This window comes from Apis mellifera, linkage group LG3, assembly GCF_003254395.2.
Source record: "Apis mellifera strain DH4 linkage group LG3, Amel_HAv3.1, whole genome shotgun sequence".
Lineage (NCBI taxonomy): Eukaryota > Metazoa > Arthropoda > Insecta > Hymenoptera > Apidae > Apis > Apis mellifera.
In genome coordinates this window covers 4,370,077-4,398,040 of record NC_037640.1, presented here as the reverse complement: position 1 = coordinate 4,398,040, position 27,964 = coordinate 4,370,077, and the positions used below count along the sequence as shown (strand labels likewise).

Sequence of the window (27,964 nt, the reverse complement as noted above, 5' to 3'; positions counted from 1 at the left end):
AGTTTTTTTTCTTTCAGTCTTCGATATAAAGGAAGAGGAGGAAAAATAGTTAGCAAAATTTAAAAGATTATACTAACTATCATAACAAGTGGTAACATCTCCTTCGAATTAGTATTTTTTTAACGATTAGTATCGATCGACAACCTCTGTTTTTCGATGTAAGATGTTCGAATAATTGAAGCTGCAAAAGAATAAAAAACACGCGATTTGGAAGAATCGAAGGTCATTCTGCAAAAATTATAGGGTGGAAGCCTGCTGAATGGAATTACAAGTTGGAAACCAAGAAAAGGAAAAGTAGGTCGCCTAGTAGGACAATAAACCGATAGGCTCTGCATTGTTTCCAAGCCACGTGGTGGTGATTACACCGTGAAATGCCAGTGCGTCAGTTGTGGCCACATATCGATCCCGTAAGTTTCCATTCGGTGGCGACCTCCTCTGCGTGCGCACCCTTTTCATTTCGGTTATTTACCAAGCACCCTTAGACCGAGTCAGGAGAACTTTGGAGAACGTGCAAATGGTGAGAAGGAAATCGAGGAAGCATAGATAACAAGAAAATTAAATCGGGTGGGCCGATGCTGATAAGGTGCGCGTAACTGCAACCAAGAAGCTTATAGATTTGAACGAAGAGTAACGACGCAAAAATAGATCATTTTGATTGACATTTACAATAAGACGGGTAGAGAGAAATATAGAAAACGTAGTGAAGAAATACATAAATAGAGATATAGAACGTTAGTGAAACAAAAGTTCCGTTTTTCAAAAAAAAATAAGAAAAATAGAAGAAGATAGTATAATAAGTGAAAGAAGACAGTTTGCCAGCTAAAGCAAACGAAGGGGAAGAAAAGTAACATAACTCCAATGTATTACGGTCCCCGTCGCGTAAACGAAATTACAGAAATATGTCGTTACCACGAGAATGGTGCCTGCAGGATTCGGTCGAACGTGACGCTGTCGCACCGACGACAGCGTCGCAGGAGATGGTCGGCACGACTGTCATCGACGAAAATATGAATCAACAAAATCAACTGGGTTCCCTTTTGTCCATACATTCAGCGCCCGTCTTCGATTTGAGTACAGGTGTGCCATCGCCTAAGAGACCAGCCTCCTTAGCCGTCCAGGCGACAGCAACCTCGACGCCAGTTGTACCACCGCATCTTCAAAGTCCAGAGACGATAGAGGACGAAGATAACGACAATCTCCTGACTATATCGAGTCTCACGGCTAGACCGTTGATTGCCAAATCTCGTGAACTTCGATCGAGTAAAAACTCTAGTACGAAAAAGAAGAAACCTAAAAAAAGCGAAACGAAAAAAAAATCAAGAAATATTACATACGTTCCATTAGATGGTGGTTACGGTTGGATTATCGTATTCGGGGCGTTTTTCGTTCAGTTTTGGGTGACTGGACTTATGAAATCTTATGGAGTGCTATATGTTGAGGTGATGGAAACGTTCAAGGATTCCTCAGCGTCTGTCGCTTCCTGGATACCAGCTATTTTATCTTGTCTTTGTCTCGCACTTGGTAAGTAATTTTTTAAGAATTTCAATTCATAAATATAAGTTGATTCTTAAGATTCTTTTTTAATATTTCTCACGATACCATTTATTACTATTAGATAATTTTCAATAGAATTATTTCAAAAGAACTATTGTACTTTTATAAACAATGATATAAAAATAATAAAAATAAATCTTTACAAACTTTTGGAAATATATTTAGATTAATAAAAAATTTAACGAAGATTTTTTAAAAGATAGATAGATAGTTTTTGAAATATGTAACAATAGCATGATATACATGTGTTACATTCATATTTGAAAAATTAACATACGAATATTTCGAATACAGCTCCAGTGACGAGTATGTTGTGTCAGAAATACAGTTGTCGGGCTGTCGTTTTCGTCGGTGGATTGTTTTGCGCTTTAGGATTAACAATAAGTTATTTTGCCACGAGCTTGATACATCTCTTTTTTACATTCGGCGTTTTGACAGGTTTGTAAGATTAACAATTAATTTTATCAAATTCTTCTCTAATCATATTCATTTCCATTTATAATCAATTGAGAAGATATAGCGATGTTATAAAATATCGTTTCATAAGTAGTACTGATCGATGATATTTCTTCATTTTCCCTAAAATCATTTAAATCATCATTGAAATACTTTTATTTTAACTATATCGCTATGTCTTTCTAGTTATACATACACCTATTAACTTACGTCATTCGATTACGTAACAAACTGCAGATTCAATAGAATAAGAAAAAGATATAAACGTATATTTATAATAATGATAATAATATTTTAATAATATTTAAATTGCGAACATTTGAACAGAAATATTTTTAGAATAATATAATTAATTATTATAAATATAACAATTTTAGGAATTGGTGGTGGTCTCTCGACAACACCAGGTATTATCCTCGTTTCCCAATATTTCGACAAGCATCGAGCCCTTGCAAATGGTATATGTGTATCTGGTACAGCGGCTGGTAGTTTCGTGTTTCCACTTCTAATCAAGATTCTAGTGGATAATTTTGGTTTTCACGGTACCATTCTCCTACTTGGTGGTTGCATGTTGCACGTGTGCGTGAGTGCAACTCTGTATCGGCCTTTAGAGAACAACTATGCGCCGGAAGATTTGAAGATACCAGAGAAAGAGGAAAAGGTCGAATATACAAAGGAATTAGAGTCAGCAAAACAACAAAAGTTAGATTTAATATTCGCGAACGACTCGACTGCAAAGCATAATCTGTTGAACGAATTATTTCATCAGAACAGTGTGGTGACGGTCGAACTGACAGACAGCGATGAAGAGAAGGACGTGATGGGTGAAGGTCTCCAGATGAAACCAATCTCGAAAATACGTAGTTCAAGTATATTGCATAGTGTCGAAGATTTGTCGACCGATTCCACGTGTGTGTACAAGGCCAGGTCATCGTTAAGATCATTAAAGTCGTCGATTACTGTGGTATATCCAGAACGAACTTCAATTCCTCAAAACGAAGCACAACTGCCGGAGGAAAAGAAAACATTAATGCAAAGAATAACGCAATATATCGATTTATCTCTATTAAAAAATCCTCAATTCATCATGATGTGCTTTTCCGTTAGTCTGATGTCAACTGGAAGTCCATATATGCTCTATTATCTTCCGGCATATGTGCATGCTGCTGGTTACACAAAGTCAGAAGCTGGATACTTGGTAGCTATTTCCGCCGCGCTTGATTTATGCGGAAGATTAGGACTTGGATGGCTTTCAGATTTGAAGCTTTTTGATCGACGGAAAGGATATATCGGAAGGTATTATAAAAATGTATTTTTCTTTTTTATTATTATAATAAAAATATTCTATGCTTATTTTTAACAGTGTTGTGGGTGCTGGTGTAGCAGTATTGGCAATTCCAATGGCCCATTCTTTCTATGTGTTGGCATGTTCCGTAGGCATGTACGGATTATGCTTAGGCTGTTGGTTTCTTTTGGTTCCCGTCCTTCTTGCAGACCAATACGGAACTGATAAAATATCTTCTACTTACGGTCTTGTTAGGATGTTCCAGAGCGTCGGAGCAATTTCTATTCCGCCTTTAGCAGGTACGACATTATCTTATTACAATAAATTTAAAATATATTAAATGTTGATTATAGTTAAATATAATAAAGATAAAAATACTTATTCGATATTAATTTACAAAATATTGTTTTAATTACTTAAAATGTAAACAGTGATAATAATATTAATATTCAAATAATTTCAGGATACCTACGCGATGTAACCGGAAGTTATTCCGTATGTTTTCTATGCATGGGCACATGCATGGTTATGGGAGGTCTACCTCTACTTCTGATTTTTAACGAAGTATCGAATTCATCGAAGATGACTGTTAATAATGTCAAGAACAGTAACTGTCAAGGAGAAGCGATTGCAAAAAAATAAAGATATTTTGCGAATGTGATTGAATGTGTAATAGAAATCTAATAAATCACCACATTTGTCGCTACAATTATTCCACTATGATGTATTAATTGGTTCAATGTATTCGAAACGTTTACATAAAATACCTCGTTTGCTGCAGGTAAGGGTAATTTTTATAAGTTTTTATAAATGCACATCTCTCTCATTTTATTGGTAAATGACATTTTCATTTACATTCAAAGTAAAAACGAAGAACAAACATTCTTATACATATACATATATACACGATATAAAGACTTACTTTAAAAAAAATTGATTTATATTTGTAATTTGTCTTATATATCACATTAACACTATGTACATTATATTTACATGTTACATTATGATTATTTGTAGAGAATGAAGAATTGCGGCAGATCCTGCGATGAAAGAAATAATCTTAGTAGGAAATACATATTTTTCATACAAACAGATGTAATTAAACACAGTGATCTTTAATAAAAATTGTATTCTTTTCATTAATGTAATATTATTTTTTCTTTTTACTTTGGAAGATAATTCAACATTCAAATTAATACTTAAAAAACTTTAAAAATCTCAAAATGGCTATAAAAAAAAAATATATCTTTTATCACAAATTATATATAATTTTATTAATAAATCTATCTATAATATATATCATATATATATTATATACATTATGTATATCTTATATACATATATATATATATATTTCTGTTAATAAAAATTATATATAATTTATATAAATTAATGCTATCAATTTGCATAACATTATATAATACTATCTTAATTTTTTAGATTGCATAATAGATAGTATTTTAAATACAATTCAATACCTATATAAAATGATTATGTTTTACTAAAACTGGATACTAGAATTTCTTAGAATAAGAAATATGTCACAATGAAGAAAAATTATGTTGGTTTCCAAGCCACAACTCTCATTTTGTTATTTAATTCTTGTAATATTAAAGAACATGTAAGCTGTTTTTCTGGTGATAAACTATTAATTCCTTCCATTTCATCATCATCATCTCCTATTCCATTATTACTTCCACTTTTTCCTTTACCTTTTCCCTTTCGTTTCTTTTTTTTATTTAATTGTCTGCAATCTATATCACTAGCAGCATCTGTTGCTTTTCTAATCTAAGATAATTAAAGTTTTGTATAATCTTTCTAATATATACTTATATGATTAAATAAATAATATCTTACTTTAGCACTCTTTTTTGATTGTTTATCATATTCTAAAGCATCATAATAATTTGGTTTTTCACGTTTGATTCGATTAGTTCGTCTTGTTTTCATTACCCCATTATCAGGACTAGGAGGACTTTTTATTGAATTTCGTCTTGCATTGAAAAATGAATGTCCACATGGACATGCTTTGCAAGCTACAGGGACCTTGATAAATAAATGTAATTAATATAAAAAAAATATAAAATAATAAATATAATATAATATAAAAATATATTATGAATTTTATAAATAATATATATAATTTATGTATATTCTAAATAGAAATCTAATATTTTCTTGTATATATTTATTATTAAAAATTAATATAATTATTCAAAGCTTACATTTAAAGAAATCATAAATTAATCAATTATATTTAATTTTAAAGATAATATATATTTTTTGATAATAATAATAAAATTTATGATTCACAAAATATGAGTTTATTCTCTCTTTGTTGAATTTTTCCAAACTCATTCAAAAAAATTTAATGCAATTAATGTAATTAAATATAGCTATAAAATATTAAAAATAAAATTAATATAAAGTATATCATATAAATATAAATAATCATAATATAATTACCTGTTGTTCACATTTAGGGCAACCTTTACTAATTGTTTTAGTCTTTGCCATATTACGAAAAAATATTTAATTAAGATTAGGTTATTTACAATTTAAATATGACTAGGAATTTATAACGTTAAAGTATATTGTCAAATAATGACATCACAGCACAAAAATAACTTTTATATCGATAAGGGTGCATTTTAAGAGCATTCACTATAACATTAAATATTTTTTTGTTGCTCTTAGCATTACGCTAATAAGTAATGACAGCCGTAATATATAAAAGAAACACAATATAAAATATTTCGTAATCCTATTAATAGATGGCGATAAAAGTCAATTATGAGAATGGACCAATCGCGTAATTTAGTTTTGTGAAGATGTTTTGTGTTTTTATTTTAATTAAATACATATAAGGTTTGTAATATTAATAACACATGATAATTTATGATTTTATAAACTATAAAATCTTCTATTTAATTATAATTTTTCTTCATTTTTCAAATATAAATGTTACTGTATTTCCTAATAAATGAAATGATAAATATTGAAAATTATAATAAATATATTTTTAATAATTACAATCAACAAATAATTTAATTCATTAACATTTAACATCAGATGAAAATTTATTTTTTAGCATTACACATAAATCAATTGATTTTATCTATGTTTATATTACTAGAAAAAATTTAATTTAAATTGTCTTAGATTATAATCTTTCTAATAAATATATCTTATTATTCTTAAAAGAATTTCAATTCTAATTTTTTGACTTCTTAAATAAATTGATTGTCTAATTCAAAACATTATTACGTGAAGATAACTAACAACTAATTTTAATATATCTTGTAATTAAAATTAGGTTAAAATTTCTTCAAGTTATTTTAACATGTTATTTTATTGTATTTTAAACATGTATTTTTTATATTTCGAATATTTTAAATTTTAATATCAAAAAAAACATGTCAATTTTTAAAAATCTGTTTTTATTACATTATAATAAATATATTTTTTATATATTATTTTAAATATTATATTCATTGAATTGAATAATGAAATATTCTTAATTAATTTGAATTTTATTTTATATTGTGTTTATGAAAATCAAAAATAACAAAAAAATTAAATTAATTGTTTTTTTATAAGATATATTATTTTTATCAAAAGAAAAATTCTTTTCGACTTAAGTTCATTAACTTTGTAAATTTTCAATTAAATTAGGAATAATCTTTTTATTTAATATAATATATATTGTTTGAAAAATTATTTTTTATACAAAATAAAATGAAAAATAAACAATAATTTTCTAAATTAATTTTCTTATCTTTTATATTTATTCCGTTAAATATCTTTTAAGTATTTTTCAATTTTATCCTTTAATGTCAAAAGATATTTAATTACAATGATATTCTAATCTTGTTTGGTTAAATAATTGATAATTTCCTATATTTATTTTATGCATAAATAATTCTTTTGAGATTTTATTTAAATCATCTATTATATTAATGCATAATTTAATATTAATTAAATTGTAATTCATAATTAATTTTGTAAATTTTAATAAATATATTCATTTAATAATTTTTAATATAAATAAAAAATAATATAAATAAGATTTTTTCAGATAATAAAAATTTATGAATATTGTATTATTGATGTAGCAAAAAAATTGTTTTAGAAATTATTTATATGTTAATTAGAAGAATATGATCAATTTAATTTTTTCTTTACATTTAATCATTTCTCAATTATATGTTACTAACATAATTATATTATCCTGTGAAAACAATATCAGATATTTTTTTTTATATTTTTTTATATTATATACTTTATCTATTATATATTTCAATATATCTTATCCTTTGATTTTGTTGTTCTATTTAATTATTCATAATCAATAATTAATTATTCATAATTATCATCTTTATTTTTTTATTGAACATGAAACAAGAAATATTGTTACACAATTGATTAACTTTGTAAATTTTGATGTCATGTCTGATTTTGTTTTTGATTTCTAAAATTCAAAATCTACATATATGATATGATTTCTTTCGATGATTTATAATTTATTATAATTTAAAATTTTTTTCTCTTAGATGGTTTCAATATTGGAATTGTATTAATCATGGTGCTTAAGTTATTGAAGTCATTGACATTTGATTTTTATATTAAAATCCAGATATGTTATCAGATATGTCCGCATATTCTCCACTATCTGTTACAGAATATAAAGTTTTGTCTAATTTTGAACATTGAATTTGTTTTGAAAATTGAACTTTAATTTCTTCATTAGTATTAGTCGCAGTATTTACAACATTAAAACATTTATCTTTCAATATTTTTTTTTTGCATTTTTTTTCATTTTTTTCATTATCAATAAATAATTGATTACATTGAAGATTTTTTTGCATTTTTTGCATTTTGATTATATTTTCATATATCATATTATTATCACATATCTGAGAACAATTTCGAATGTCTTCTTCTTTGTTAATTCTAATTTCTGGAATTTCTAATTTTAAAATATTATCATCGCAATTATTTTTTTTCGGGAATCTATGATCACATTTTTTTATTCTATCTTTTTCACATTCAGTAGCCATCAAATGTGATGCCCATTCAAGGTCATTCTTAGAAGCATGCTTTATGTTTTCATTGCACGTATAACATTTCTTGGAATCTCGATTTCTTCGTCTTTTTGCAATTGAATGTTGTGAAGTACAATCTTTAGTTTTATTTTGTTCGTTCTTCGATACATTTAACATGTTTTTACAAATACATGAACATGTTTTTCGATCGTAAGTATTTGCATTATTGATTTTTATAATTTTTAAATAAGGACTATCGCAATGATGACATATTAGTTTTAGATTTTGTTTAGAAATAATCGAATTTTTTGTTTTCATACATTTTTCTAATCTATTTTGTTTCTCGAATTGTTTTTTAGCTTTTTGCATGCAAGCACACAGTTTTAATTTTGTCCATTTGTAAATTTTTTTCTGCTTTGAATATTTTTCTGGATCTGGAGTACAAAATTCTAACTCTTTCACAGCGGAAATTAATTTTTGGGAATTATTTCTGCAATAAATATTTTCGCAATTTTGACATATTATATGATTTGATAGGTTTATGCCTTTTAATAAGTTTGAAAAATTAGAAAAATGTTTTATACATGAAAGTATATAATTTTGTAATATACAATTGCAACAGACAGTATTAAGATTTCCTTGATTTACAAAGAATGAATCTTGTACTTGTTCAGTTTTTTCTTTTTCAATTATATTAGTTTGCACAGCTTCATTTGTAACTTTTATTGGAATAGTTTGAACTTCTTTTTTGTTATTTGTTTTAATTTTTAAATCATTTGAATGTATTTTTGACGAAAATTGTTTTTCATCTACATTTATTTTAATATTTTTTTTTTTATTTTTATTAGATATGATTTCTTGAGGTTTAAGGGCAGTTTTATTTAATTCAGTTTTATTAAATTCAGTATTTTCAATTTTTATTTTTTCTCTATGCTTTTTCTGATTAGATAATAATTTTGAATTCTTATTTAAAACTAATTGGTTTGTATTTTTTTTTTCTTCTTTTTCAATTTCTTCCGTATTATTTTTTAATGTTTTAACTTCTTTGTTTGAAATTGACGGATGATTTGATTTATTTCGTTCTTCTTGAAAAGAATCTTTTTTATTATCAATATGATCTTTATTAAACTGTTCATCGAGTTCTACTTCTGCTTCATCGTCTCCGTCATATATATTTGTCATTCGAGTAGAACAAATATTTTTGGCGCGAGAACATTGTGCTCGTGGATGTTTAATGCACTGGCTTGTTGTCAGAGATTTACATTTCCATGGATCAGGAATTCCTTGTGTAAAATGTAAACCTGTATCAGTCCATATTTTATCAGTAGCAAAATATCTGACACAGGAAGATATCAAATTTTTTTGCAATATATATTTTTCTATTGTATTACAAAAACCTTTACACGCTAGATATTCTTTCCAAGTATCAGGTATACCTCGACGTATATTGCAATAATCTTTTTCTATCTTTTCATTTTGTTGTGGACAAGAAAACACTATAAATGGACAAGTTTTTAATAATCTTGGTGAAGAAAATGGTCCACGTACTATCTCTTGTATATCAAGATGTTTATTTTTTTGAAGTTTTTTTGAAGATATCCATTCTTGAGTCCAACCAGTACAGATATTAAAATTACTATCTGAACACATTAGCAATTCAAATTTTTCATAGATTCATTTAAAAATATTAACAAAATTACGAAATCATAGTTATATTTTATGGAATAGCTTTTTTGTAATATTCTTTAACTTTTTTATAAAATAAGAAAATAATGTAGTATATATATATATATATATACATACACATATATAGTTTATGGATAATTCATTTCTAAAATTTCATTTTATACAGAATATAATATTGATTTCATTATATAAACATATAAATTGCAATGATTTTTAAAATATTAAAATTATCTATTTACAAATATTTATTGTACAATATTAATTTTATATAATTTTAACTTTATTATTATTAAAAAAATTAATTAATTAAAGAGAATAATCTGATTTTTTAATTTTATAAAAAAGTAATAACAAATCCTCTCATATTATTATTTATTCCCAGGTTGAAACAAGAGTACCATTTTTGAACATTACCAACATTTAAATCATATACTTCAAGGCAATATCGATTGCTTAGTGAAGTGTTATGCATAACGAACAGATTGCTTCAAGTTACTCAATGTTAATTCAAAAATAAACACAATGTCTTTACTGCAATCATTGTCTTCAGGACTTAACAAAACTTCGAAATTAATATCTCGAAGTGTCCCAGCTGTATTTTATCATCCAAATGTAAGTATTTACTATTTCATGATAGAATATTTTGACAATTTTGACAAATATATTGCGTTTATTTATGCAATCAATATTGGATCTATCATTAGTATATATATATATATTTTTGACCTTAATTTATAATCTTGATTGGTTTTATTTTAAAAAATAAATTTTTCCAAATATAATAGTCAATATTTCATATTAGTTTTGTAAAAAATTTTAGGTTATTATTGATGATATAACAAAGTTATTATTATTTCACTATTAATTGAAAATATTTACAAATCGTTTTGAAATAAAACATGAAAGTTATTTTTTTTTATATTATAATATTTCTAGGTGATAGATCACTATGAAAATCCAAGAAATGTAGGTTCTTTGGATAAAAATGATTCTCAGGTTGGTACAGGTATCGTAGGAGCCCCAGCCTGTGGAGATGTAATGAAACTTCAAGTTAAAGTTAATGAGAAAGGAAAGATTATTGATGCTAAGTTTAAAACTTTTGGTTGTGGTTCTGCTATTGCTTCAAGTTCCTTAGCCACAGAATGGGTTAAAGGAAAAACTGTAAGTAAAATTATATTTTCATGAATTTTTTATATAGAACAAAAAAAAAGAATTATTATAATTTATATTATAGATTGATGAAGCACTGGCTCTTAAGAATGGAGATATTGCTAAAGAATTGTGCTTACCACCTGTCAAGTTACATTGTTCAAGTAAGTAATATTTATCATTATTTAAATATCTTTTTCATAAGCTATGAAATATGAGTAGAAATTTTATAAAGATTTTTTTTAAGAAATATAATATAATATAATAATAATAATAATAATAATAATATAATATATAATAATTTATATTGTACAATATTCAAGTATTTATGTTGATGAAGAATTTATTACTCAATATTAACTATTTATATTGAATATATTTAATATTGATTAAAGATATACTATTTATTTTCTTTCTTTCATATATTGTAGTGCTCGCAGAAGATGCAATTAAGGCTGCTTTGTCAGATTATAATATAAAACAGAAACAAAAATTGAAAAATAATGATAATTATAAGAATAAAAATGAAACATGATTCTGATATATTTCAGATGATAGTAAAAAATATTAGAATTATATATCTTATTTTTTGTTTTTTGTTCATTAATTTTTATATATAACAATATTCATAAATTATGTGTTGTGATTAGAATGAAAAAGTGTATATTAAATTATATATAAAATTTAATGTAATACTTGCATATATTCTTTCATTTTTTCAAAAAAAAAAATAAATATATTTAATTAAACAATTACAGGTTTTTTCAATTAATACGCTTAAGTATCAGTACTGTTTTTAACCAAGTTATCATTTGTTATCACAGTTAAGTTATCATATCAGTTTTCATTGAATTATTTCATAAAATATCAATTTCATCCCTGTAAATTTATAGTTTTGCTGTAAAATAATCAATTTTTAAATTTCAAAAGTTATAAATTATGACATAATCAACGGGAAGTGTTTCAGATCACAATCAAAATTTATTAGAATATAAAACAATAAACAATAAAGTAATATGTCATTGTGATAAACATTTTTATTAATACAAATGCACATTGTAAATGAACTATTTTAATGGCAATTTAAATTGTTGACAAAAACATTTCTATTTGTACTTGTTTTTATACGAATTTATTACGCCATCAACAACGATGTAATAACGTAATCGATGAAGAAAGAAGCGGATAAGGATAGATACGTTTTATCAATTTCATTCTTATGTTTAATTTAATAAATATATAATAGACAAAATTAAAAATTCAATCATTTCATGCAATATTACATGTGAAAAAAAATAAATATATTATTCAAATCATATTTTTTCAATGAATAAATTTATTAATTAAAATTTTTAATGATTCAATCCCGTTGAATATATCTTTTGATATTTCTGTAAAAATAATTTCATTCATACATAATATTAATATAGAACAAGAAACATAACATGAAAGCATTTAGATTTCCTCATAGTCGTGATATCCGATTAAATATTTACTCACATTTCTGTATCTTTATCCATATAGTGGAATTACATACATTCATAGCGAGTAATTTCCTAGAATAAGATTTCGATTCAAACAATTAAAATGAATTTAAAAAGTTGAGTTGAATCAGTAACTTGTACATTCCTCTTATAACTATCATCAGAACGTCAATTGATGCTTAATAAGAACGAATATAAACTGAGTCATATGTAGTTAGTGCCAATTGTGCATTTCAAGTTAATTCGTGAAGAACAATTAGTTCGTTAATTCGTAATTATATTGCCTATAGTTTTTTATAACTATTTAGGAGCCCAACATTTTTGATTAAGAAATTGCTTTCTAATTTTGAAAATTAAATATCTATTATTTTTTCCATTATTTTATTAATTAATCAATCGATTTTACTATATTAAATAAAGTCAATAATGAAAATCACTCATAATTTATAATAATGCATTATATATGCATACATATTATAAAATATATAAATATATAATGCAATGTAATTATATACGTGTACATATAAGAAACATAATATATATATATTTTCGAGATGTTTCGAATGCTTATCAGAATTTTATAGATTTAATATAAATCTACGTTTTATGATGGACATATCAAAATATCAATATACATATACTATCAGGAATATGTTCTATGTATGTAAAGTATGATAAAAATGAAGTGCGTACCTTTATATACTTGAAAAAAATAGAGCATCCAGATTGATTAAAAAAATTTTATCACAAGTTATTTAGAAAACTTATTTAAAAAAAAATTATATATTTGATTCAATATTTATATACAATCGATATTTACATATTGTTCTTTTCGCAAATAAAAAAATTATTTTTATTTGAAAAATAAATTAACTAATGAGAAATATAATAAATTAAGAATATTATTACATTATTTATATAAATTATAAATTTTTAAAATTAACATAAAAGTATTTTAATATTTTTAATATTTTAATTTTTCAAAGAATAGTATAATTAGTGTTCATTGAGAAGATTATATTATGTTCGTGTTATCATAAATATTTCGTTCTAATTCTTTGAACAATCATCATCAAATGTACGCACAATGGTTTCTCTAACAAACACATAATACTACCAATTTGCGATATGACTGAAACGATAGAATCTTGCTTTTCTACGAAACCAAATAGTGTCATTACAAGAGAAATATACTATTCTCGATATTGTTTTAAATTTTATAATGTATTGGACAAATAATTTAAAAAAAAATCAATTTTATTTAAAAAAGTTAAAAAATTATTAATTATTTAGAAAAAAATTAAAATAACATATTTATTAATAATATTATAAATTTACAATGTGTATTATTTATTGTAAAAACATCGATGAATTAGTTCATCATTTTATACAGAATATCATCAATTAATGATTTTTGAAGAGGTGAGTAAATTTGTTAATGAATGTCTTGAAAATTTATTTTTCTATTAATTAAATTAATTAAAAGGTGAGATTATAAATGATTTTTTATGATAGCGATTTGATATTGAATGCGAAAACTTCGAATCGATGCTTTAAGCTTGTTTTTTCTATTCGATTTCACTATAAATGGAACGCGGTCGCACGCGACAAACATTAAATTCACACGATGTTTGCATCACAAAGATAAAAAATCCTTCATTTGATACATTCTGCGCGATTCTTGATTATGATACTATTATACCATATCGTAAATTTTCCATTCTCTTATTTCTTGATATATTCTCGAATAGATCTATAGAAAGTATAACAAAGGAAGAAAGAAGTTTTCGATAGAAGAAAAGAAAAATAGTAAAAAAAAGTGAATCAGAAAGAAAAAAAATAGTATATCATTTAAAAGAGTAGGAGAAGAATCGACTAATCATCGAAAGAAAGATTGAAATGGGAGGATATGAATGTGGTGGGAGAGAGGATGAAGTAGTGGTAGCCTGCGCTGCGTGGGACAGCGACACAGCTGATCAGTCAGTCGTTCGTCGTTTCTGTAACGGACAAGTTGTTTTAGTATAAACTTGATAGTATAAAATTGAAACGAAGGAAATTTTTTCATAGAATGACAGTGAATCATATATAAGAATTTTTGTATACATGCCATTGTTTACGTGCTCTATGCAATTTGTCAAAGTATCGAAAGTAAAAGTTACGGGTGGAGCTATAACACCAGTGAAATTATTCACAATATCGACGCATTGCGGATCGCTATTAGTGACGTCGAATCACTTGAATCGTAGATATTTTTCTCTTTTTCGAAGAAAATTGTTCATACGATTAGGGTCTATGACCGCTTCACGAAGTTCATCCTATCAGAGATATAGAAAGAGCTATGATATAGGTGTGACTATCAATATCAGATTAAAATTGATGAAGTCCGAAACAATCGAAGAAGAGGACACGACTGCTGATCCTGCAGTTTGTGAACATTGATGCTGATGCAACCATAGATCACAATATATTTCATTCGTGTAATCCAGTGCATTGCTAGCTTCATTATTTCCCTTTCACTTTCTTAGTTTCTATTTTTTTGTTATATTGTGGCATTTTAATTAGTATTCGTGTGCCGACAGTGTATACACAGTGGTTTAGATTTTTTTTTCACAGTGAATTCATTTCTTTGTATAATTACAAAGATACATTATACATGTGTGTATGCGCGCGTGCGCTAGTGTGAAAAGAAAAGAAAAGGTCGATGACAATGCAACGAGTCCAAGATCAAGACAATGGAATCAACATCAAATTCGGTGCAAACAAAAACAAAAAAGGAAGCTATAGACTTGTATCGCAGCACTCCGAGAATGAAAAAAAAAGTAATTTCAATGGGACCAATAAACAAAGTAAGTTATTTACATTGTGACTATATTTTAATTTTTTTCTTTATTTTTTTAAAAAATCAATGGCTACTAGTTTTAAAATAATATAAAACAGAAAAAACATAATATAAATAGATGTCCACAATAATTTTCTGAAGCAATTTATATTATTTTTTTCTGTATTCTATTATATTATAATTATAAAAACTTAAAATGTGTATGATAAATATTAATTATAAAGATATAATAAAATAACATAAAGTCTAACTAATATTTTATAATATCTTTTTTAAGTGTATTTCAAATTTAAAAAATATGATATACTTTAATGAATTACTATAATATTGAAGAAAAGTTTTTTGAATTAATAAAATTATAATATTTAGCATTGATCAATTTTTTTTATAAAATATATTAAAATATTTAATACAAATTTAATAAATCAATAAAATATAATATATATTTATAAATAATAATAATAATGAAATAAATATTATAATACCTTATTTCTTTTTAGTTAAATGTGTAACTGTTGAAGAAGATTTAGTCCCACCAGATGGAGGATGGGGATGGCTTATATTGTTAGCATCTGTTATGGTGAATCTACTTATTCCTGGAACAGTAAAATCTTTTGGAGTTTTATTTGTTGAATTTCTTGAAGTTTTTGATGCATCACCTGCTGCAGCTGCTTGGATTCCAGCTTTATGTTATTTTCTCTATAGTTCACTTGGTAAGACATTAAAAATAAAACTATATATTTTTAAAAATTTTAAATGAAAAATAAAAAACTTAATTTTTTACAGGTCCACTTTCCAGTATATTATCAGTTAAATATTCTTATAGAACAGTAACTTTACTAGGTGGAACATTTGCTGCTGCAGGAATGATGTTAAGTTATTTTGCAAATTCTGTAGCCTTCTTGTGTATTAGGTAACTCTTAATATACTCTTAATAAATAAAAGTACATAAATATATAATATTTTTAATATTCATTGTAATTTTATTATTTGTTTAATTTTTTAGTTATGGTGTTCTGGTAGGAACAGGAGCAGGTTTAGCTTTTCCTCCAACTGTATATATAGTAACTTCATACTTTGTAAGATTACGTGGACTTGCAAATGGACTCTGTATATCTGGCAGTGCATTAGGTTCAATATTTCTACCACCCATCTTAGGAATTCTTCTACGAGAATATGGTTACAGGTAGGTTTTTTTCATACTTATAAAAAATAACAGGTATGGCTTCATTATTTTGATAAAAATTTATTTTATGATTGTTAAAAATTAAATCAAAGAATCTATAAATAGATAATAAAATCAAAATTTGAATTTTTATTTTATTTTGATAAAACGTTTATTTAATAATATTTAATTTATTAAATTTATTCAGCTATTTCTAATTTATTAATAATATTTTAAAATTAATTGATTAAATAATATAATTAATTAAAATATGTTTTAATACATTCGTTTTATTTTTGACAAAATTGAATGTACCTGTGGTTTGTGAGCTTGATTTATCCAACTTTATGTAATTTGTGAACACAAAAAAAAAAAATACGAGAAGTCTGTGTATTATTACGTGCATCTTCTTGTTCTTATGAAGATTCGTACATAAAGTGTCATAGAAAGTTCTTATATATTTTGTGAAGATTATTATTGGTGAGTATTTATTAAATCATTATTAAAACTAATTAAATGTGATGATAATCAATCATGCATGTCGGACCAACCACGCGCGTGCATTTGTGTACACTTCATTATTGTATCTCTGCGAAAATTACAATATCTATAGTTATTTTATAGCCTTTTCAAAGATGTTGTTATTAAAAACGAATATTAACTATACGGTAATGTACACATACGTATAAAAATAATTATTGTCTGTCAAAAAAATATTAGATTCGCGGAAAGTTAACGTTTCTTTTAATTTTAAAAGGCGCAGAAATATTCTATATACTAACCCTGAAGCCTGCATGTGAAAATGGCACTTAACTCATCTGATATGGTTTAGGTAAGAATTTATTCCGTATTGTATGTACGTTTTTGTCTTATGTTATATTCTTTAATGGTAAATTATCTATTATTTTCTATCTTGTCGCTATTAAATTTTTATCACGCGTAATTTTAACGCTTGATTTTGAATTAGACTCAACAACATTGAACTTCGATAGAAAAGGATGAAATAGTCTGGACCAGTATCATCAACCTATTATGACGACTTTTTTCCATGATGATAAAAATTGATCCTTGATAATTAAATACTAGGATGTGATTTTTAATGAAATGCGATTCGATATTTATATATTTAATCATCAGTGCAAATGATGCAGTCTTTTTATCAATTATTTCATTATCAATTATCTCTTTACAATTAAGTATTAGAATTAAAGTATCATCATTAGTATACAAAATGTAATTTGTCTTGAAATATATGTATATATACATATAAGAAAATAATATATTTTTCTTATCTTTTTCAAAACGAATCGCTAGATTGAAAATAAAATAGAAGGAAGAAGGAAGAAATATCTATTAACAACCGCGAATATAATTACACGTGTATGTCTTTCGTTGTATATGCATATGTAATAATCACGTCCGTGCGAGAACTGCGGAAACGTACGGTTTGACGTTGAAAGTGCTTGCACATTTTTAGTGTGCGCATTATAAATGGCAAACGCGTGATACTCACGTGTTTAGAGTTAATGAGTCATAAAAATGGAATTAAGATAACTTTCCTTTTTATGTATTTTATATTATTATAGTAATTGTGATAGTGTAGTAAAAAAATTATTTATCACTTTTAAAAAAAGTATTTTTATCTTTTTTTAATATCTATGCAATATTTTTATTCCATAAACTGAATATAGTAAATTTATTTCTTTTCACTTGTATATCGCTAATATATTATCAATTGAACGTGAACAATAAGTAATTATTTTTTTTTATTTAAGTATATTGAAAAATCAAAGTATAAATTAACCAATGTATGTTTCTCCGAATGTAAATCAATTCCAATATATATTTCGTGTTTTTTATTTCTTTATATTAGCATTTGTTTACTTTTTTATAGTTTTATTTTGCAGCGACTCGAGACAGCATATGTTGTCAAAAATTCATATATTATACTACAAGAATATTAATCAAATTGATTTAAATATGTATATTGAAATAAAAATTCTAATCTTTGACGAATGCAAATATGGAATATCATATAAGTTTCAAGATGTAATCATATTTTTTATACATCTTGTAAATGCTATTACATATATATACATATATGTATATGCATATATAACATATATAAGTATTTATAATAGATATAAGCTGGCTTAATTTCTATCAATCTAAGCGTTCCTTTTATTTTTTCTTTTGTTGCAGAAAAATGTTTTCCATGGAAGAAGAAAAGGACAATTCGAAGAAGATGAATTTCTTTCGTACCGCAGAATACTGTATACGCAATCTGAAACACAGATTATTTTCAATATAATTTTCATTCTGATTTATTCTATAAATGAGAAAAGAATATTAAATATTTTGCTTTTTCATAATCTTTTTTTTTTGTTTTGAAAAGATTGATGATTTATTGAAAATATATCTTTTAATGAAAGATATTTGCAATGATATGTTTGCCTAAATTATATTTTTATTTTTTTATTACGTGTTAATTTAATTAATTTTATCTATGTTATTAATTTAATTTTCAATAGATATAAAAAATTGTTTCAGATTGACGCACGAATTGTACATATTATAGTCGGTTCTAACTAAAAAAGAAGCACAAATTATAAAACATATATTATAATATATGAATTTTTAATTATTATTTAAAATATTATTTAAAATATTATAATAGAATATTATTTAAAAAAGAAACTTGACTAATAAATAAGCTTATATATTTTAAAATATATAACGCTTTATCTTTAATATTCAATGATAATTTACAAAATTTAATCTGGTATTAAAATTATATTAATAATTAATTAAAAGTTAAGATTTGTTACATGTTATTATTTATTGGTTACCAAAAATTATAATAAGTGAATTTCTTAAGAAGATTAGCAAATTATATTTAGATATTGTATATATTTAATAATATTAATTTTTGTATTTTTTATAATTTATTTATACAATATAAAATAATATATTTTATTAATATAAATTAATTATAATTAAAAATTAAAATAATTAAAAACATGCAATAAATGTAATAATAAAGCGTTTTCATAAACGCTTATATTTATAATATTTCGAATTATTCTTATTTCAGTGCATCATAAATCATTATATAGAAAAATCCTTTTTATTTTTTTATTTTTTTATTTTTTAGAAAATATTCATAAAAAATTTTTAAACATTTCCTATTCCACTCCATACTTACATAATCATGATTAATTAAATTAACAATTAAATGTGATTTTAATTATTGACTAACAATGTAATTTAAGTTATATATTTATATCATCAAACAAATGTTAATTGGTTAATTATATTAAATATTAGTATAAAAAAATTATATTTGGAAAATATTAATATAACTGATCTAATAACAAATTTAAATATTATATAATTGATCTAATGAAGTGACATTTTTTTCTCAACAGCCGTGGAATATTGCCTGATGACGATATTGTAAGCTATAGTTAATCTTATTGTTAGACCAAACAAAAAGCGCTAAAACTCATTTTACTTTTTTACAGAGGTGCAGTATTAATAATGGGTGCTGTCACTTTGAATGTATGGGCGAGTGCTCTTTTGTACGAACCGGTGGAAAGACACATGGTACCAGCATCATCGTCGAACAAATCGAACGATGTCGACTTGGAAGCCGCTTCGGTCACAATAACTAGTCCCGAAGATGAGAAGCAATCAAATCATGTTGTTTCTTCTTCGAACACAAATGAGAAAGCCGCGCCAATAGTACCAAAGAGCGCGTCCAGTGTTGCTTTAGAATATTACAAGAATACACCCGTTCAAGGTCGAACAAGAAAAATTAGTATGCCAATGGGACGAGAGATAACGGGTCAGATGCACAGTACACCGGCCCTACATGCGGTTCCGGAACGTGCTACAGATTCTGGCAAGCTATCGAAACGTCAGAAATCGCCCTTTCAATCACCCAGCATGTCATCTTTTAATTATATCAGCACACCGTATCATGGAAGTACACTTTCCGCTTTACATCCGGAACGGGCATCTACGTTAACTTTAAACGCGATATCAAGCACATTCGCAAGGAAAGGTACTGAAGAAACGAACAAGAACGAAGTAAAAGAGAAGAAGAACAAATTCTTTGACTTTAGTTTATTGCGGGATCCTATTTATTTGGTAATCTTAATCTCAAATTCCACAAACGCTGTCAGTTATACAAACTTTGTCATCTTGCTACCAGCATACGCGATCTCATTAGGTTTCGATAAAAATATGTCTTCCCTTCTTCTTTCAACTGTGTCTGTATTAGATTTGATAGGGCGTATCGGAGGTTCTGCTCTTTCTGATGTCTCGATCATGCCAAAGCATTGGTATTTTGTTGGTGGTTTATTCATTTCTGGAATCTCGTTGGCCCTTCTTCCTATAGTTACAAGTTACACTCTATTATCAGTTTATTGTGGTATTTTTGGCTTAGCCTCCGGTATTTACGTCGGTATCACCGCAGTTATAATGGCAGATATGTTAGGAACCGAAAAATTAACTTCATCTTATGGTATCTCATTATTTGTAAATGGAATCATACAACTAGTTGGCCCCCCTATTTGCGGTATTATATATGAACAAATCGGCAGTTATGGTCCAATCTTTAGCATCTTAGGAATCGTTTTAGTGGTAGGCGCATCATTATGGGGTTTTGTTCCATTTATTAGGAAACGACAAAAAATTATGGAGAAAGAGAGTCCAATTGAAAAATTATAATTTATCTATTAGTTGAAATTGAACATAGACAAGAGCTTAATTATATGATCATTATAAAATTTTTTGTAATGTGTATCGCAATTATGCATATACGTATATACACATATAATAACAAGACATGTTATGAAATACTGTGATGTTAGAACGAATGTTATGTATGTACTTATAAACCACTGGCACTGTGATGACCTTATGTATATATATATATATAATCTACACGCACATTTTCAAAAAAATTAATAAGAAAATAATTATTAAAAAGTATATTTTTAAAAACACAAAAGTACTCTTTTTTGCTAAATTGGAAGTATCTTGCCTTACACTTTGAAAAAAAATTTATTCTGTGAAAGTAAGTTCTTGTTAGTACTAAATGAAATTATATGAGTATATTTATCTAAGTACTTAGTTAAGAAATATACTAATTACTGGTGCTATTGTAATTAAATAAAAAAAATGAAAGATGCAATAATATAATTTACATATAAAATGTTCTTAGCATATGTACAATTGTAAAATGCAAAGATTAAGTATTTGTACACATCTTTTATGAAAAAAATGAATACATAGTAATTCTTATTGTTATATATATATATATATATAAATATTAAAGATAGGATCAGTCAATTTTGTTATTAATTCGATTTGTTTACAATTCACTGGAAAATATGCCTTAAAATTAGGATATAAGCACTTTGTAATTAATGAATTATGTTTATATTATACAATATATAAAATAAATAATAATATAAAATTTATATGTTTCACTTAAAATAGTTTATAAAGTCTTATAATATATAATTTATAAAAAAAAAATAATATATAAAATCAAATGATTAAAATAAATAAATAAAATAAATTGTTCGTGCTATTAGAATCAATAAACAAATTATAAAAAATTTCATTTTTATATTTTATATTTATTTTCTTGAATACATAATAATATCACTAAATAAATATTAATGTAAATATTTTTTCAATTTATATTTATATGCAATGACAATATAATTTAATTTTTATCTTTAGTTGAATCTTCCTTACTTTCATCAGATGGAGGTATACTTCTAAAATTTGGAAATTGTTCCCATGGAGCAGATAATTCAAATTTACGAAATTCTTGGGCTAATTCTAATGGTTCACATACAACTCTCTTTAATTCATCATCATAGCGTACCTAAGCATAATATTAATTTATATTATAAATTAATTAAAAATATTTGTACAATTAAAAAAGATAAAATTACCTCTACAAAACCACTGAGAGGAAAATCTTTTCTTAATGGATGTCCTTCAAAACCATAATCTGTAAGAATTCTACGAAGATCTGTATGTCCCATAAATAATATACCAAACATATCCCATATTTCTCGTTCATACCAGTTAGCAGCATCAAAAATTGGTTCTGCTGATGGTACAGGTGTTAATTCATCTGTATATGTTTTTACTCTAATACGTTTGTTAAAAGTTATAGAAAGTAGATTATAGATAATCTAAAAATCAATGAAATAATATTTGTTACATAAAATTTTTAAAACAATAAAATTTTTCAAACAATAACTTACCTCAAACCTATATTGTCTTGAAGGAACATCCATTGCAGTTATATCTGATAATGAAGTATATTGGGTATTTTGATGTAATTTTAAAAACTTTAATGTTGGAATAATCCCCTCTGGACATACTAATATTTCAAGTTCATCACCAGCAACAATCTGAGTTTTTTGCACATACTTTGGTAAACATGCAGCAATATATAAACCCAAATCTTTTATAGTTTCCAAATCAGTTTGAATTTTACGTATTGTTGCTATTAAAAGAAGTATAAACTATAGTATACATATATAAATATAAAGATTATTCTAAATATTAAAAGAGAACTATAACAAATATATTATAATTATTTATTAAAAATTAAATTATTAGATATATAATGAATTATAATCTTACATACGTCGCGTTTCTGTTTTTTCAGTTTCTGTAGTATTCATTCTTGTCAGAGGAAGAAGTTTTGGATAACCTATTGATTCAGTTTATAATTTATTACATAATATAAAATATGAAAGATTAACAAATTATTAAATAAACTTTTTACATTTTGGGCTTGTAACAGGAAGATTTCTCATGAGTTTCCAATAATTTTTTAATAAAGATGACATTTTTGCGAAAAACTTCGATTCTCTTCAAACAGATTCACTCATCCCATATAGGTATGTAATACTAGGTTAGTATATATATATATGTATGTGTGCAATTACATAGTTAAATACATATATGATACATTTTGCAACATACATTTATTTAAAACATTAAAACATATGAGGATGCTAACATATAAAATTATCTTTTTAATTAATCTTTAAAATTATCTTTCATATAATAAAAATAAAGAATATAAATTTTTAATATGAAATAAATAAATAAATTTATATTATAAATATAGTATAATATAATGTAATATATAAATGTAAACTTTTTAAAATTAAAAAATAAGATATATTATAAAATTTAATAATTTTATAATAATAAATTATAGTTATTAATTTATAATTAATAATAATAATTTTATTCCATAATTATTTATTAAAGAAAATAATTTTTGTATATTTTTTTTTTATACATATTTTATATCTTTTTGGTTATTTCTAATTCAATACTATACAAAATAAAAATAAAATTAACAGTAGTAAAATTTATATTATTATCAACTACAAATAATATTTTTTGCAGCACATTGTTTTTCAATTTTTTGCATTTCCACAAGTATAGTTGCTATAGCATGTCTTAATTGATGAAACTTTGGCAAAGATAATTCAAATATTTGATGCTTCCCATTATTAAATGTCCATTCCATAATAATATATGGTTCTAAGACTCTATTTAATACACTAAAAAGATTCAAACTAATAAGTAATATTTCTTAAATATTTATAAATATTTATAAAAATATTTTCTAAATTACATTATATATTTATTATATTACAAATATCAAAATTTAATAAAAATATAAAATTACTTGGAAGAAATAGTGATATCTATGCGCCATTTACAAGATATTAAATGTGGATAAAATTTTGTTTTCTGTATTAATCCTGATATTAATTCTGACCGCTTTTGACCATATACAACTATAGAAAGATCATCAATGCATTCTGGTGATAATCTAAGGATACAATATTATATTTTTATTATAATAAAATTAAAAATAATGAAATAATATATAATATTTATAAAATACATACTTTAATTCTTCCAATATTTGTTTAAACTCTGTAACTTTGACATTTTGTGATAATGTACCTAAATGAATTTTTAATATTGTAAAAATAATTGAATAATATTCATCTATAATTTCTTCTGATACATTGTATTTTTGACTTATTCTATCTAATATGCCTTCTTCTATATACTCTTGATTTATTGTTTTTACAGCTACTATAAATAATAAATTGCAATTTTTTTCACAAAATAAAATATTTAAAATATGATAATAAAAGATATACATATACATACAAAAACATTATCTAATATTACTTATTATAATATTATTATATATAAATTATTATATTATATATATTATTTAAATTAAACTTACTTTGAATCAAAGGTCGAACAAATACCTTTTTTAATTCTGAAAGAATTTTTGTTTTATTTCCTAAAGCATAAAAAAGTTGAGTTTGAAAAGTTGTCATTTTTTTCCTTAGATTTTTTTCTTATAAAAAACAATGGATCGAAAAAATTAAATAAATTAATTCTTCTTTGAAATTTGAAAATAGTGGTAATAAAATAATACTGTTCTATCTAAATTTATTATTGTTTTGATTTGTTTTCAGTGTTTAATGCCATCTTGTGGATTGAAAATATAATAAAAATATAAATATTTTTTTAAAATTTTTAAGATATCAAAATACATAAAATATAAATAATAAAAAAATTTTATTATTATCAAATCATATTATAACGTAAAATAATAAATGATAACTTAATATTTTATTATAAATATTTTTAGAGAAATGTGTTTAGAAATCAAGAGATGGCATTGATTTTCAATTCTTACTTTATCTTACATTATCTTTGAAAAAATGCCTTGAGTATTCAAGAGATAGCACCAATAGTTAATTCTTATTCTATTTCTATTCTTTTTCTATCATTTACTTTCTTTTTTTACATTTGTTTTATTTATGACATTTTGGAAATAACGCTGATTCCATAATTTTTAACCTCTATCCTTTTCCTATTATTTATTTAAATTACGAAATCATATAATTTTGATTTTTAAATAGCAAAATACAATTGTAGAAATGATGAAGCCAGAAATGAATAAGTTCTTTGAGAACTGTGACTATATGGATAAATAATAAAGATGAGGTTTGTCAAAGAAGAATTATATATTAATTATATAAATATTCGTATTTTCATAGTTAGCTGTAGATAAATCATGCGAGTGAATATTTTATTTTAAAAATTTATTCTAATTTTTAATATTCTATTAAAATTAGTAATTTTAAAAATATAATATTTTTAAAAATATAATTTATATATAAAACAGAATATTATAGTTGTTAATCCCATTTTATATATTTTTATTTCTCTTTTGCTTTCTGAACAGCAAATGACATATTTTTATTTAAATTATTTGAATAATTATATTGAGATAATAAGACATCGATCTTTTAAATCGATAATATAGTTTTCTCGATTTTAAGAAAACTTTAATTTTATAATAAAAATTATTATTAGAATATATTAAGAAATAAAAAATAATTATTAGTTTTTATCTTTATTCATATTACGTACATAAAAAAGATACATATTATTAAATATTATAAAATAATAAATAATATAAAAATCTTTAATAAAAATTATTTCTATGATGTGATACAACTGACCGTGTGGCCTAATGGATAAGGCGTCGGACTTCGGATCCGAAGATTGCAGGTTCGAGTCCTGTCACGGTCGTTTAAACTAATTTTTTTTTTTATTTAATATTTTTATAAGAATCAATGTATTATATTTATTAAGTTAATGTTTTTATTTATATATATATTATTTATATATATTCGGAAAAAATTAATTGGGCAACATATTAAAAAATTATTTTATTATTAGAAATGAGTTCATTTAATAAATAAATAATTTATATCTTTTTATGAATTTAGAATCTAAATACAAAAAAAAAATAAAAATTCTAGTTTCCTAGTTATCTGGATTAATATACTTTATATTAGTTTGTTTAGAATTTATAATTACATACAAAATTACAAAATTATTACTTTATTATTCATTAACAATATTAATTATAAAAGATAATATTTAATTTTATTATATCTTTATATAAATTTATAAAAAAATGAAAAAATATTTCCTTCGAGCCGGATTTGAACCAGCGACCTATGGATATCTGTCAATTTTTAAAGAAGCCAACTACAGTCCACCGCTCTACCAACTGAGCTATCGAAGGTTTTATGTTTGAGGACCGAAACTGAGAACAAAATAAGGTTAATTAGTATATACATAGATTTAAAAAATAATTTAATTTATTTTTAAATTATTTATATATATTCTATATTTATAATTATATATTATATCTAGTTTTATATTTATTTTTATTATTTTTAAATTTTATAGAATTGTGGAATCTAATTTTATAAAACCAATCAGAAACTTAAAATATTTTGATAAACTATTTCTAATAAAAATTATAAATAACGTAATATAGAAAATAATAAGAAGAAAAGGTAATTGATATACTTTTATTAAAAGTTAATAAATTTAATTATTTTTTATTAATGAAATTAATTTTAAGTTTTTTGATAACAAACATCTCGTAACGTGACCTCGAAACATTTGATTTGATAGAAAAAGATAGAAGAGTCAATGTGACGTAAGAAATGAATGAAATGGTTTTCGCATGTCCTGACATTATTACGAATACAAAGGTCGAAGCTATTTTTTTATGATATTACTGTAAACTTATATTATTCAACAAATATGATAAAAATATCATGAAATTTTAATTGCGAAATTTTAATTTTAATAATAAAATTAGAAATTAGAAATTAGACATTGCAGGTTATGTCATTTTTACAAAAAATATTATAAAAATAAGTTTAATAAATTTTATTTTTACGAATATTTTATTTATGATCATCATTTATTTAATATTTATTATTTTTAATATTATTTGATAAATTACAAATAATATTATAATTTAATATATTATTTAATCAAAATTTCTTATATCTTTGATAAAAATCAATTATTTAAATTACCACATTATATATATATTATTATATATTTTTTCAATCTAGAAGATCAAAATTTTTGTCGATTAGATAGTTTTCGATAAGTTAATTTTAAGTTTATTAATAATTAATAAATTGTTATTTATCTATAGCAAGCGATAATCTTTTCGATATTGTTTTCATATTATTAAAAAATAGTCATAAATTTAAACTTATTGTAGTTAGATTAATTTAATATCTATACTAACTTAATAATATCTAATACTAACTTAAAATTTTAATCAAAGTTTTTATTCAATTAAAAATATTTAATTTTAGAATAGATATT

General features: G+C 24.0%; 6 protein-coding genes, 1 long non-coding RNA gene and 2 other non-coding genes across 11 annotated transcripts; 5 read left to right on the top strand and 4 right to left on the bottom strand.

The window, feature by feature from the left end:
- Window positions 1–466: 466 nt before the first annotated feature.
- Window positions 467–4,536, top strand: LOC409131 (monocarboxylate transporter 12). The gene is made up of 6 exons (XM_392656.7): window positions 467–1,521; window positions 1,849–1,992; window positions 2,388–3,306; window positions 3,374–3,594; window positions 3,759–4,076; window positions 4,313–4,536. Exons 1-5 carry the CDS (start codon window positions 900–902, stop codon window positions 3,935–3,937), a joined length of 2,085 nt encoding a protein of 694 aa, XP_392656.3. The 5' UTR covers window positions 467–899; the 3' UTR covers window positions 3,938–4,076; window positions 4,313–4,536.
- On the bottom strand, window positions 4,103–6,034 carry LOC726129 (UPF0547 protein C16orf87). Of its 2 annotated transcripts, XR_003304246.1 has the most exons (4): window positions 5,762–6,034; window positions 5,153–5,341; window positions 4,774–5,083; window positions 4,103–4,335 (listed from the first exon to the last, which is right to left on the bottom strand). XR_003304246.1 is itself a non-coding variant. In XM_001121891.4 (3 exons), the coding sequence occupies exons 1-3, from the start codon at window positions 5,810–5,812 to the stop codon at window positions 4,853–4,855; spliced, it is 471 nt and encodes a 156-aa protein (XP_001121891.1). In that variant the 5' UTR covers window positions 5,813–6,034; the 3' UTR covers window positions 4,728–4,852. The 2 variants fall into 2 exon arrangements, 1 of the variants encoding a protein (XP_001121891.1); XM_001121891.4 differs by lacking the exon at window positions 4,103–4,335 and having other exon boundaries at window positions 4,728–5,083.
- On the top strand, window positions 6,028–11,906 carry LOC409130 (iron-sulfur cluster assembly enzyme ISCU, mitochondrial). Its single transcript, XM_392655.7, has 5 exons — window positions 6,028–6,163; window positions 10,409–10,638; window positions 10,963–11,187; window positions 11,261–11,339; window positions 11,607–11,906. Exons 2-5 carry the CDS (start codon window positions 10,549–10,551, stop codon window positions 11,708–11,710), a joined length of 498 nt encoding a protein of 165 aa, XP_392655.2. The 5' UTR covers window positions 6,028–6,163; window positions 10,409–10,548; the 3' UTR covers window positions 11,711–11,906.
- Window positions 11,907–15,032: 3,126 nt separating this feature from the next.
- LOC411412 (monocarboxylate transporter 12) lies at window positions 15,033–21,837 on the top strand. The gene is made up of 5 exons (XM_394886.6): window positions 15,033–15,505; window positions 15,999–16,211; window positions 16,285–16,411; window positions 16,505–16,684; window positions 20,188–21,837. The coding sequence occupies exons 1-5, from the start codon at window positions 15,361–15,363 to the stop codon at window positions 21,395–21,397; spliced, it is 1,875 nt and encodes a 624-aa protein (XP_394886.4). The 5' UTR covers window positions 15,033–15,360; the 3' UTR covers window positions 21,398–21,837.
- LOC113218624 lies at window positions 16,881–19,310 on the top strand. The gene is made up of 2 exons (XR_003304268.1): window positions 16,881–17,495; window positions 18,866–19,310. It is a non-coding gene; the product is annotated as an uncharacterized LOC113218624 (long non-coding RNA).
- Window positions 21,838–22,374: 537 nt separating the features above from the next.
- LOC411411 (NADH dehydrogenase [ubiquinone] iron-sulfur protein 3, mitochondrial) lies at window positions 22,375–23,646 on the bottom strand. The gene is made up of 5 exons (XM_394885.7): window positions 23,487–23,646; window positions 23,346–23,411; window positions 22,957–23,201; window positions 22,639–22,884; window positions 22,375–22,568 (listed from the first exon to the last, which is right to left on the bottom strand). Exons 1-5 carry the CDS (start codon window positions 23,548–23,550, stop codon window positions 22,404–22,406), a joined length of 786 nt encoding a protein of 261 aa, XP_394885.1. The 5' UTR covers window positions 23,551–23,646; the 3' UTR covers window positions 22,375–22,403.
- A 308-nt stretch (window positions 23,647–23,954) lies between these two features.
- LOC726232 (COMM domain-containing protein 5) lies at window positions 23,955–25,185 on the bottom strand. Of its 2 annotated transcripts, none has more exons than XM_001121988.4 (4): window positions 24,987–25,185; window positions 24,634–24,826; window positions 24,408–24,554; window positions 23,955–24,279 (listed from the first exon to the last, which is right to left on the bottom strand). In XM_001121988.4, exons 1-4 carry the CDS (start codon window positions 25,081–25,083, stop codon window positions 24,096–24,098), a joined length of 621 nt encoding a protein of 206 aa, XP_001121988.2. In that variant the 5' UTR covers window positions 25,084–25,185; the 3' UTR covers window positions 23,955–24,095. The 2 variants fall into 2 exon arrangements, with proteins under 2 accessions (XP_001121988.2, XP_006559776.1); XM_006559713.3 differs by having other exon boundaries at window positions 24,634–24,823; window positions 24,987–25,173.
- Window positions 25,186–26,277: 1,092 nt separating this feature from the next.
- On the top strand, window positions 26,278–26,350 carry TRNAR-UCG. Its single transcript has one exon. It is a non-coding gene; the product is annotated as a tRNA-Arg (tRNA).
- Window positions 26,351–26,754: 404 nt separating this feature from the next.
- On the bottom strand, window positions 26,755–26,852 carry TRNAY-GUA. Its single transcript has 2 exons — window positions 26,816–26,852; window positions 26,755–26,790 (listed from the first exon to the last, which is right to left on the bottom strand). It is a non-coding gene; the product is annotated as a tRNA-Tyr (tRNA).
- Window positions 26,853–27,964: the final 1,112 nt, after the last annotated feature.